This window comes from Euprymna scolopes, chromosome 40 (genome assembly GCF_053919585.1).
Source record: "Euprymna scolopes isolate OS-2025 chromosome 40, ASM5391958v1, whole genome shotgun sequence".
Classification (NCBI taxonomy): domain Eukaryota; kingdom Metazoa; phylum Mollusca; class Cephalopoda; order Sepiida; family Sepiolidae; genus Euprymna; species Euprymna scolopes.
Window position 1 is genome coordinate 22,391,953 of NC_136521.1, and position 12,311 is coordinate 22,404,263.

Sequence of the window (12,311 nt, forward strand, 5' to 3'; positions counted from 1 at the left end):
AACATATTTTGTTGTCCCCACAAGAGGGTCACCCCTCCTGGAGTTAATACCAGTGCAATGAAGAAAGGAAAAAGGAAGTCTTCCTTTGAAAATGACATTTGTCCAAAGTTTACTAATGATTTATTCATTTAAGATAAAACATTTTTAAAAATTCAAATATTAGTACAAAAACAATGTTTTCTTAGATGTGACCAACTCCACAAACTGAATGACTTTCGCATAATGCAATCGCCATAAAAACTATTTCCATTCTAAAATAGACATGTTGATTTGTCATTTGAAGTTTGTGGATTCTAAATTTTCTTTTCCATAATTGTTGGTATACACTAATATTTGTCATTGATAAGTTTTCCTGTTTTTAACTGCCACATTTCACTTGTTTTTAACTGCCACATTTCACTTGTTTTTAACTGCCACATTTCACTTGTTTTTAACTGCCACATTTCACTTGGGCATCAAAATATTAAAAAAAAAAAAAAAAAAAATCCTGAAGCTGAAAGTTTTTGCATGATTAAAGACATTTTCCATCTTTTTTAAATTCTTTTTTTTAGACTCCGGATTTAGCGAACGCCGATGCATCCGAAGACGAAAAAATCAAAGCAATGATGGCACAATCTAAATTCTTTGAGCCGTCGTCAAGGTAAGAAATGCAAACTTGAATCACTTTTTGCTTGACTCCCTTTACTTCACAGCCAATGAATAAAAGACTTTTATTCATTGGCTGTGAAATCATGAGTGAGGATCTTTTAACTGAGTAAAAGCCAAAGATTAAGTCACCTCTTATTTTAATCTTAGTTTTAAATGTTTATTTTATCAAACATTTTTTTTTTTATTATGGAGATTGGCTATCTTGCATAATCTTTCAAGGCTGAATTTTGAGGTAGGATGATAATATAGTTCTATAGGGAGCATGACACTTATCCTTAAGAGTTACCATATCTGAGTGAGAGATAGTGATATACTAACAAGAATATTTCTGCACATTTTTCATATTAATACCTTCACTGTGTCTTTCTTGACATGCTCAAGATTTTCTAGAGGTTTGCAGAATGCTTTCTCTGAATGGAGCTGTTTGAAGAATGTGAAGTCATTAATGTATCTTAGGTCCACTGTTTGTGCACGGTACAATTGATGGTCATTGTCCAGTTGGCCTTTGTGCTATGCTAATAGAACTTAAAGGGGCATCTGGAGATCTGTCAACCAGGAGATGTGCCAACCTCTGCTCCCAGAAAAGCCCCATTAGTATTTAAAAAAAATTTTTAGTAACTTTAAAAATTTTATGTATTTATCTTTTTATCAGTTTCGGAAAGGGCAAAGCACAGACTGGAACTCCACCTGCTGGATATGTTTGTTATAAATGTGGAAAACCGGGGCATTATATATATGCATGCACCATCAAAGGGGTAAGTATAAAACTTCAGATTTACACACAAACAACCTTTTATTATAGAATTCAATGATGTCAATCCATTTGCATTCAAATAAGTTTTCACTAATCATGATGCTAAACAGTGTTTTTTTCTTTTGTAGACGTTTAACTTGTATACTTTGTATAAATGATTGTATCTGCTATTGTATAGTTACATGGAACGTGTCTGCAAAATATGAATCACTAGATAGAACAAAGGAATACAATCAATTTCAATCTTATCTGAGTATTTGCCTAAATCTTATTAGATGCTATTCTCACAACATTTCGGCTAACGTAATCTTGTGTTTTGTTGAACTTTGAAATCTGGATGGAATTTTGAATAGTTTACTTTAATCGATGGAGATAGTTTTTTCTTATTGTATCATCCATGACCAGGTAGAAATATCAATGGTTAATTGTATTTGCCTAAATCTTATTTACAAATAAAAACAAAACTTTTAAATAGTTTACCTTTTTTTTTTTTAATTACGTTTTTCTATTTTATTCTGTTGATGAATATTCTATACTTAGTTTTGTTCTCTTTTTGAACCCATCTAGGATACCAATATAGTTGACCTGAAAATCAAGAGAAGTACAGGAATCCCCCAAAGTTTCTTGACTTTAGTTGATAGTCCTGATCACCCAGGAGCCCTTCTCACACAATCTGGTCATTTTGCTGTACCTACAATTGATGCGTAAGTTCTCACCTCATTATTGTACATTTTACATTGTCAATACAATATGCACATACTGATCAAATTATTAAATATTTTGTTAGTTCCCAACAAATCTCTATACTGACACACATTTTTAAGCTGATCAACTTGTTCCCTAAATATATTCCTGCGCTACATTACTTATAACTACTTTCCTAATGTTTAAATCTCCAAAATTATTTGATGCAATATTTGATTTCTTTTTTAAATTTTTCTTAGATGCTATTCTCACATTTTGACTAACGTAATTTTGTGTTTTGTTGAACTTTGAAATCTGGATGGAATTTTGAATAGTTTACTTTAGTCGATGGAGATAGTTTTTTTCTTATTGCATCATCCATGACCAGGTAGAAATATCAATGGTTAATTGTATTCTTAGTATCAGGTGTACTACTGATGATTGCATCTTCACGCTTTAGAAGACTCGGAACTGATTATTACTTTGCACTTTGTTGTGCCACCAAGGGTAACATCAGCCAAAACATGAGAATGACATTTAAAAATGAAAACAGTAGTCAGAATAATGCAAAGTATCCTCATCTCGAGAGACAAATAGTTTTTAAAATTTTCAATCTTTTTTAATGAGTTATTTGCTAAGAATTTTTTAAAGCCACTTTAAATCACTTTATAGTTGACATTTTAAATGCTTCCAAATTCCTTTCAAATGTTAGTCACAAAGTAATATTTTTTGTTTTTAAAATGGTTGACTTATGAAAAATGAAATGCGTTGTGACAAATTTAATTTTGTAATGAAATTATTTTTGTAAAAAATCCTAATTTTCTTTTTCAGTATTGCATATAAACAAGGCAAGAAGGAACGGCCTCCATTTTTGCCTGATCCAAATCCTGTTAGTATAGTTGCAGCATCTCCTGCACCAAAGGAGCTGCTTTGTTCTTTGTGTGGTGAACTGCTCACAGATGCTGTGGTTATACCTTGCTGCGGAAATAGTTTCTGTGATGAATGTAAGTTTTACTTGATTTATCATCCCCACACGTTTTCTTTATTGGCACCAAATTCAATATTACAAGGAATCATAACACTTGTCAATTCGCAAGATACATTACAATAGACTAATAATTAATTTTCTAAATATACACCTTTTGGAATAAATCATTTGATTTAAATATCCTAATAAATATTTTGTTAGAAAGAACTTGAAGCATAAAAACTTCAACCAAAATGCTTGGATTTAGTTCCAAAAACTCTGATTGTAGTATAAAATTTTTTTTTTTAAAGTCATACATTGATTTAAGCAAATGTTTCATCATTGAATGTTATGCTGTAAAACAAAACCAGTTGACATTACAAATGAAAATATTTTGAAAACTATTCAAATACAAAACTGAGACGTCGCATATTTCTAATATACAGATTTTTGCATTGCACATGAACAAAAAAAATTCAAGGTTATTTTCTAACAATTGATCTTGATGCTGATAATCATTTTTTTCTGAATTTGAAAATTAGTAGTTTTACTATTTAACCAGTAAATGGACATAATGAGTGGTTAATACTTTTCTCTAAGTTTTATTTGTTACTAGCAATATTCACCTGGAAATATAAGTCAGATTTCTCGGGAATAAATAATTTCTAATAATTATATTTCAATTTGTTTGCTTTTAAAGAAAAGTTTAAACTAATGTTTACAATGTGAAGTCTTAAAAAAAAATATTGGTGTGTTGTCTTTAAGAAAAAATATATAAGTTTTTTATTTTGAATTTTTTTTTTTTTATCAGTCCAAAAGAAAATATTCTAACTTTTTAAAGATATATTAAAAATTGACCTCTGAGGCAAAAATTTGAAAGTCTTTAAAAGATATATACACTTAAGACTGCATTTCTTACAAACAGCTATAAAGCAGCAAATGATTTTAGCAAGTTGATACAATTTATATTATTTTAAAAATATTTATAAAAAATAGTTTAAATATTTGACCTATTTTAAATACATAGTTCATTGAGATTTTCTTTTTCGTAAAATCTATTAAAAAATATTTCTTTACATTATTTTATGGAACTAACTGATAATGGCCCTCAGTTGGAATAGAAAGAAAATTTCAGGTGTTTTTATATTATGAAATATTTAACTGTTATTTGAAATTTATTGGTATGTTCTGTTTACGTATTCGTTTCTATTATGCATTTGAAAACTGTTAGTATTTGATACCTTAGATGAATTTAAAAAAAAACTTTCCCTATTCTCTCCCGCAGGTATACGAAATGTTCTCTTAGATTCTGAAGAGCATGAATGTCCATCATGCGAAGAGGTGGATGTTTCCCCCGACAAATTAATCAGCAATAATTTATTGAGACAAGCCGTGATCAACTACATGAATGAAACTGGTTACACGAAGATGAAAGCTAGTGAACCTAGTCATCACATGCAGCAACAGCGAATGCAACAGAATCAATTGCAGATGCACCAAAAGGGCCCAAATAATCCGCAAGTTCCAGCACAACAACAGCAGCAGCCGGCGGCAGTGGTGCCACCCCTTCAGCAACAGCCACAACCAACGCCATTAACGACGCCGCAACCAACTCCATTAGTGACTCCACAGCCGACACCACAGCCACCATCAAACGTTGTCAACAATGTTGCTGTTGTAGCTCCCAATAATCCTGCGATATCGATCGTTAATCAAATTCCACTTGCGGGACCTACAGACACCAGGTAATGCATTGTTTTAATTTTCATTTACTTTAATCTTTTCTATATGTTCTGTTTAACACTTCAGGTTGATCTCTTTTAACTGTTTTCTTAATTCAACCTTAAAAAACAAAAACAGTATTTTACACTATTCATAAAATATCAATGCACTCTTAACTCTTCTACAGGGTAGATTAGACACAAGATCAGGTGTGGTTTTGAGAACCAGTGCATTCTGACCTACAAAAAATGCTTTGGCAGTCCTGTCAGAATTAGATATATTAAATTAGTCTAGTTTTGTTGCTATCGTGCTGAGGAAGAATGATTGTATTCAATCTTAGCAGGCTTCATGCTCCCAGGCTTTACCCTTTCTGAGAAAGGATTTATTGCTGATAACTCGTAATATGTAAACATTTTCAATTAAAACAACAAAACAAATCAACATAGGAAATGAAAACTTTCATCTTTGTAAGAAATATGAATTAGCAAGAGTGGAAATTCCATGGTGTTTTTCTTCATCAGTTTGTATAATTTACTATTAATAATATTGCTTCATTGCCTCTGATTTCATTTGCTTGTCACTATGTACACTGGATGAAATTGGAAAGATACAAACCTACCATTGGTTTTTGGGTTGATAAAAATCATGAAACCCCACTCACCATTGTTTAATGTGTAACATCATCCACTGTGCACGGTTATCTCCATTTATTTTAACGGATAACGTTGGCCACTCTGCATAGTAACAAGCAGGATACACAGTTTAGTAGTACATAGCTATAATAAATATGCAATGTCTCGTATAATAATCTTGGTTGTTGGGCATAGAATGGTTGAAGGAGGGAAATAATAGTATTGACAGCAGTAGGAGAAATTTAATTTGGTTTAACAATTTGTTGCAAAAATATATTCTATTAGCAAAAAAAAAAAAAAAATATCAATGGCTCCATAAATCTAGTTTTCAAATTTGCTTGTACAATATATGTGGAAGTATGTATTTTTTTTTTTTTTCTTCTAGATTATCTCCCGGTGAAAGACCACCAACTCCTTTGTCAGATGAAAAAGTACCAATACACAGAATAGATGAACCCCAGAAGGTAAAAGAAAGAAATTTTTGCGCTTTTACATACAAGATTCATAGAAATTCATTAAAATAAACTTATAAAGGACAACTTAGAAAGATACAAGAAGATCATGACATTCATCATTAATATACAAGTATACATTGAAATTTCAGTTCATCCTTTGTGGTAGGAAGCACCAAAATACATCTGTTCATAGTTAAACATCCTAGAGGGAGAGCACCCTGTTTTCTTGCTATGTATCTCTCCCAACTTCCTGTTATTACGTCACTTTTTTTTTTTTTTTTTTTTTGACACATCAACTTAATTTTACAATTTGTAATTTTGATAAAATATTTATTTCAAAATTTGGTGCATAGTCGATAATCAATAAACTTAAAAAATTTTCTGAAACAAATTTTAAATTCAAGCAATAATCATTCAAATTAATGAAAAAGTTTTTTTTTTTTTTTTTTTTAGGGTATGGCTGTGCCAGTTTTAGGTTCTCGTAGTCGCAATATCCGACCACTTCACCCAAGTAAGTAAATCTTTGCCGACCACCACCAGTTTCTACTTTTCTCTCTCCCCCCCCTCTCTACTTCCTTTTATCTTCATACCTGTCCCTTTCTCTGCCTACCACTTAAAATAAACTTGTTCATGAAAATAGATTTTCACTATTACATTGCAAATAAGGAAATGATTTTTATTAAAGCATTTGATTAAAATAGCATCACATATAGAAATGTGTTTACAAAAAAAAATAAAGCCAAAGGTCGGATAACCTGTATAAGACAGTATTTGTAATAAAAGCAATCGGTGAATAAAAGATAATTTTCCTAATATTTCTTTGCACATTGAAATGCGTTTCACAGCTGAACAGATTTTGGTAACCATCTGGAATTTTGCATATTGCTAGCAAAACACAACCACTCACACAGTATATCTGGAATTTTTTGTACTAAATGAAATAGCTGACTGAAAAAATAGAATTTGAAACTGGGATTTTTTTTTTTTTTTTTTTTTTTTTTTTTGATAAAATTTGAGAATCACTGATAAGTCAGAATCAAATATTAATCGTTAAGGTGTCATTAGCATTTGATTTAATGTCTGATTTACATGTTGGATGGTTTTTACAAATAGTCTTCCAAACTAATCTATCTCTAGTCAAGTCTTTATCCCTCTTTCTCTAAATGCATCTTTATCACTTCCTTATGTTTTTCTTGGCCTTCCTTTGTCACTTTAACTCTTCTCTTTTACCCAAGAGCTTTCATTCTCAAACCTTGTAAATTATAATTTTATATATTAGATTATGTGAAGTCAGTTTAAATCCTATTCTGATGTCTATTGATAAATATTTTATTTTTTAGTGCGTGAAGTACCTCGGCCGATTGGTCCTCCAAGAGGAAGGTAAGTTGAAATTATGGTTTGAAAGTTTTGTAATAGGAATCAATTTTTGACCTTCGCACATGAGGATTGAAAGCATTACAACTGAATAGGGAAACGGCATGTTAACATGAAATTGATTTTTATTGGCTTATTAGCCAAATGTATTTAACCTTTTGATGACATTTTATTTGAAAGTGGGGGTGAGAGATTAGTCGATGTGTATAGGAGGATCATATGTAATTATTAGAAAAATAAAATGAATTTTTAAATTGGGAAACATATTTGGAGCTCGTTCTTAGAAAAGACCTGGTCTGAGGACAATTATGCATTGTGAAACTAAGTTTGTTAATCTTTAGAAAAATGTAATTTTACATTTAATATTAAGGATGTGTCTGAATTGTTCGTATTATGTGTGCAAAATATCAATTTAAAAAATTGACGGATATAATGGAAATAATATAAACTGTTCACTGGCAAATTCCTTTACATATGTGATAGGAAAAAGTTGATTCCCCCCCCCCCCCATGGATTTTAATTACTTTCCCCTTTTCTTAAAAATTTGATATTTGTTGAAATGTGAATAAGGTTCCTAGATATGTTTCATTTTAATATGAATATTATATCAATATTGTTACAGAAAAGTGATGCAAAACTTTTCTGTTCAATGAGTTAATGTTATTAATTAGCAGTATACCAATGATGCCTAGTTTGCTAGTTCTGTTGAAAATTATAAAACAATATAAACAAGTTTTTTAACAAAAGATATTTTAATATAAGTAATAAAAAAAATATGCAGAATTTAAAAATGTTTTTTGAGATAAAGATTACTGATGTTTGAAATCTTATAATTCTTGAAATTTTTCTTTTTCTGATCTAGAATTGAACGTCTTCCCCCTGGACGCAATGTTCCATCTTCTCATCCTCATCATCCTGTTGCTACACAAATGCAATCAATGGCGACATCACAAACCCAACCTCCAGGTTCTTATATGCAAACAAGAACTTCCATGACACATGGAAGCATGCAAGCAGGTTATAGGATACCAACTCCGGGTAAATAACTTTTTTTTATATATGTAAAGTCATTAATAAAAAAAAGTGTCACTACATTTTATCCGCTTACGTAACTTTTAAAGATATTTCAAATGCATTTGCATATTATTGGCTAAATACATCTAATTGAGTTAAATTTGTGGGTTCACACTTTTTCTAATGAACTGTAATTTTCAAGTTTTCCTCATCTTCATCATTGATTTATATCCTTTTACTGTTTTATGCTGCTGCTATTACTTTTTATTCCCCTCCTTCCACCACTTTGCATCTCATTCCTTTTCCTCTAAAACATTCAATGTGCACAAAAAAAAAAAAGTTTTAGTTGTTTAGAGAATTAAATTTAACAATATGCACCGTGCTGAAATGTTATTTAGAAACCTATTCTTAACATGAGGGGAGGGGGTAAAACTATTTTGTATTTTCATCTAATGATTAAACAAAAGGTAGAGTAAAAATTGTATTAAACTTGAAATTTCTTCCCAAAAATAGCATAAATAAATTTGAATAAGTACGAATTTAACTTATTTTTTATTCAGAATTTTATTTTTCTCAACAAAAATTTTGTAATTAAAGAATTGTTACTTGTGTACTTCATTGTATAGCTTTTCAGATAAACTTTATATTAAAAGAAAATTTAAAAAATTTTGGTTTACTTTTAATCAATTTAAGCATTTTTAAGTCAATAAAACTGATTCTGTATGCTTATAGGTGTTGCAACTGGACCCGTAATGCCTCCACCATCTGGGTTTTGCCCTCCACAATTGGCACCATATAGTACTGGACCCCGTCCATATCCAATTAGAGCAATCACAACAGGACCCCCACCGTTGACACCAGAAGAATTTTATCGAGAAAAACGACGTCTTATAGAAGAAGACAAGTAAGTTTTCGGTTAAAGATTTTATTTTTTTTATAATTGTTACTTTGATGCAATGTTGATTACCTGTTTATTTTAGACCAATATGGCGACATGTGAAGTAAATTGATTCAATTTTTAAACCTGAAGGACATATTTAGAAATTGCAAATCACTTCCAATACTAAGGAGCAGCTTGTACAGATTACGAATGTTCTATCAAATTGTTGTGGAACTTTAAGCAATGCTTGGAAAAGCAAAACAAAATAAACAAGTCACAATTAAAATTAGATGAGCATTTTTGGAGTCTTTGAAATATTTGATCTATATATGATTATGATCTATGTATATAAATATTTGAAATTATATATATATATATATATATATATATATATATATATGATAGATCAAATATCTATATATATATATATATATATATATATATATATATATATATATATATATGATAGATCAAATATCTATATTGATATAGTGGAAGAAACTCTCTGCTGTTTAGCTCTCCATTTCCTTCCACTCCATCAATATAAATATTTGATCTATATATAATCAAACTGTGTTACCAGGCATTCTTTTGATTTGTTTTATTTATTGCACCCCCTCCTCTTCAATTTTTTTTAATTTGTGTTTTTCGACAACGAAGAAATTTTTAACTTTTTTGTGATTAAAATATTTGCAGTATCATTTAGGCATTACATCAGTTGAACAAAATTAAAACTGTTATACTTAAAAATTAGCTTGTCACAAATAATAAATTGCCTGATACTTATAAATAAGACATATTTTGTAGGATTTTAAATATACATTTAAAAGAAAGATAATTTCCTAAGAAGTTTAAATGTAAAAAAAATATATATAATTCTCTCCCTTAATTAGCATGTCTATACCATTACCAATAAAAATGAACTAAATCAAGTTTCCTTTATTTCCAGTCACATTACTATAGAAAAATGAATTTAATGTACAGTTAAAATGAACAAGGATTTATGGCTAAATCCTCTTACAGATCAGGGGTCTATCTGTTTTAGTGAGAATCAACTTTGAAGTGAATTACCTATGTTCACTCTTTAGAGTTCATCTGATTTCCAGGTGCCTAACACCTGCCCAGATTGCTGCTTTTATAACAACCATCTGGTGCAAGTTCCACACAACTCTTTAAGAAATTTTATTTTCTTGATTTTTGAGCTAGAATCAAACTAGTATCTGTTCTGTCTGGGGAGGAATCCTTCTCGACTGACAGGGAAAATTTAAATTAGTTTTTCTATTTTCCATGTCCCTGGGCAAGACTGGCTAGCCATGCTAATCGGTAGTAAAATGAGATATTCAATTAAAACGAAATGTTATTTTTATGTCATGTCAAATTTTTTACTATATTCTGAGAGTAGTTCAATTTATGGAGGGAATTCATTCCAAAAAAATAAAATATGTAGATGAAAAAAAATCTAACAAATATAAAACCTTGTAAAAAAAAAAAAAAAAAAAAATGTATACTGTTGCATAACATATGGCTAAAAAAAAAAAAAAGATCAAACAGCAAATCTTAATTTAGTATAGAATATATCTGCTGGTTTCTATATTTTTCTCTTTTTCTTTTCCATTTTTTTTTTTTTTTTTTTAATCCAACCAAACAGATGCTAATAAAAAATCTTTCTGTTATCTTTTAGCATTATTGTGCATTCTGCTGTAAAACCGTATGTATTAAGTATCATTTGTTTTTTAACTAAACTTTTAGATTTTTTAGCTTAAAAATGCTTCAAATTATTAAGTTAAAAACTAGTCAGATAGCATAAGATTTTTAAACATTTGAAAAAAAAATTGAATCTTTTTTTTTTTTTTTTTTTTTTTTTTTTTAAAGTCTAAATCAAAATGAATTTTTTAGTTTAGTTTTAGGATACATTTACTCCCCCCACCATCACCACCAAATTTAAATGTAAATAGTATAAAAGAACCAAATTTTAAAATAAGTTTTTGTAATGAAATGTATAGAATTAAAACAATATTTTTTAATTATAACAAGATTTTTTAATACATGCTTAGGGAACAGTTATAGAGGAGGAAAAATTTTCCCATTGCTTTTCTATTCTGCAACCTTGTAAAATGGAAACTGAGTTCTCTAACTGGAATCCGTTTTTAAAACATGTTTGTTTCTGTTGTGTTTAACCTAGAAATTAAAGAATTAACATTATACTGCCTATAACAATCTGGATCCATTTTACAATAAAGATTTAATAGTAAAGGGACTTACTCCCCCATTTTCCTAAAATTTTTATGATAATCCTAACCTACATTCTAATCTGAATGTCTACAACAACAAAGTATTTTAGTGTTTACAATAATTTATTTCACATGACAATAGAAAATAAGTGTTTTTGTTACGTTTCTTTGCTCTGGTTTTCTTTTTAACATAAATAATTAATGAAATAAAATTTGAAAATCACCTATTTTAAACCGAGTTTGATCAATTAAAAACGCATGCAAAATTTCTAACGTGATATTAAAAAAAATACAGAAAAAAATTACTTGTTTCTATTAGAAACAAGTAATTTTTTTCTGTATTTTTTAATATCACGTTAGAAAAATGAATGGCAGGCACACTTCATTTAAATATGCATTGCTTCTGCGCTCTCTAAGGGACACAACTCTTTAATCTTCCTTAGATTATTGGGTTATTTGTCAACATACCTTCAGTTTACTATGGTATATTTGGCAGTGCACTGGCAGCTTCTGTAACCCCATTCCCAACACACGTACATAATTGACATTCTTTTTACTTGAAAACATTTTGTAACAATCCATTTGATAAGCACATTACTGCTGTAAGGAAAAATGAATCCTGTAAGTGATCTGTAACACATTTGCTGATTCCATGTTCCACATTGGTAATTGTTATTCCTATTTACGAGAAGGAAAAGCAGGTGTCCACTTTCTAATAAACGATTTCGGTACTTGTACAGTTTAATCAAGACATTAAAAAATGAAAATATTAAAAGGTTATATTGTACATATCCGTTTTGAACTGAAGATCTCCGAAAAAAAATTTCACTTAATTTGATAAAGTATTTTTTTTTAGAGCGGAAAAACATGTTTTTATGAGAGCGCGTTGAAGGCAGACATCTTGGATTTTAAAAAAATTTTGTTTCGATTTTAGAAACGCCACAGGTAGA

The 12,311-nt window shown here is 29.7% G+C and overlaps 1 protein-coding gene across 4 annotated transcripts in view; it reads left to right on the plus strand.

Moving 5' to 3' along the window:
• LOC145265425 (uncharacterized) overlaps window positions 1–12,311 on the plus strand; it is a 73,088-nt gene that overhangs the window by 41,043 nt on the left and 19,734 nt on the right. For 2 of the 4 annotated variants that reach the window (XM_080121256.1, XM_080121258.1), the window contains exons 5-15: window positions 552–640; window positions 1,301–1,403; window positions 1,970–2,106; window positions 2,918–3,090; window positions 4,339–4,798; window positions 5,793–5,871; window positions 6,316–6,373; window positions 7,203–7,242; window positions 8,099–8,274; window positions 8,983–9,154; window positions 10,812–10,838. In XM_080121256.1, coding sequence (XP_079977382.1) covers window positions 552–640; window positions 1,301–1,403; window positions 1,970–2,106; window positions 2,918–3,090; window positions 4,339–4,798; window positions 5,793–5,871; window positions 6,316–6,373; window positions 7,203–7,242; window positions 8,099–8,274; window positions 8,983–9,154; window positions 10,812–10,838 — 1,514 coding nt within the window. The remainder of the gene's footprint in view (window positions 1–551; window positions 641–1,300; window positions 1,404–1,969; window positions 2,107–2,917; window positions 3,091–4,338; window positions 4,799–5,792; window positions 5,872–6,315; window positions 6,374–7,202; window positions 7,243–8,098; window positions 8,275–8,982; window positions 9,155–10,811; window positions 10,839–12,311) is intronic. The other 2 variants (XM_080121257.1, XM_080121259.1) reach the window with 1 other exon arrangement.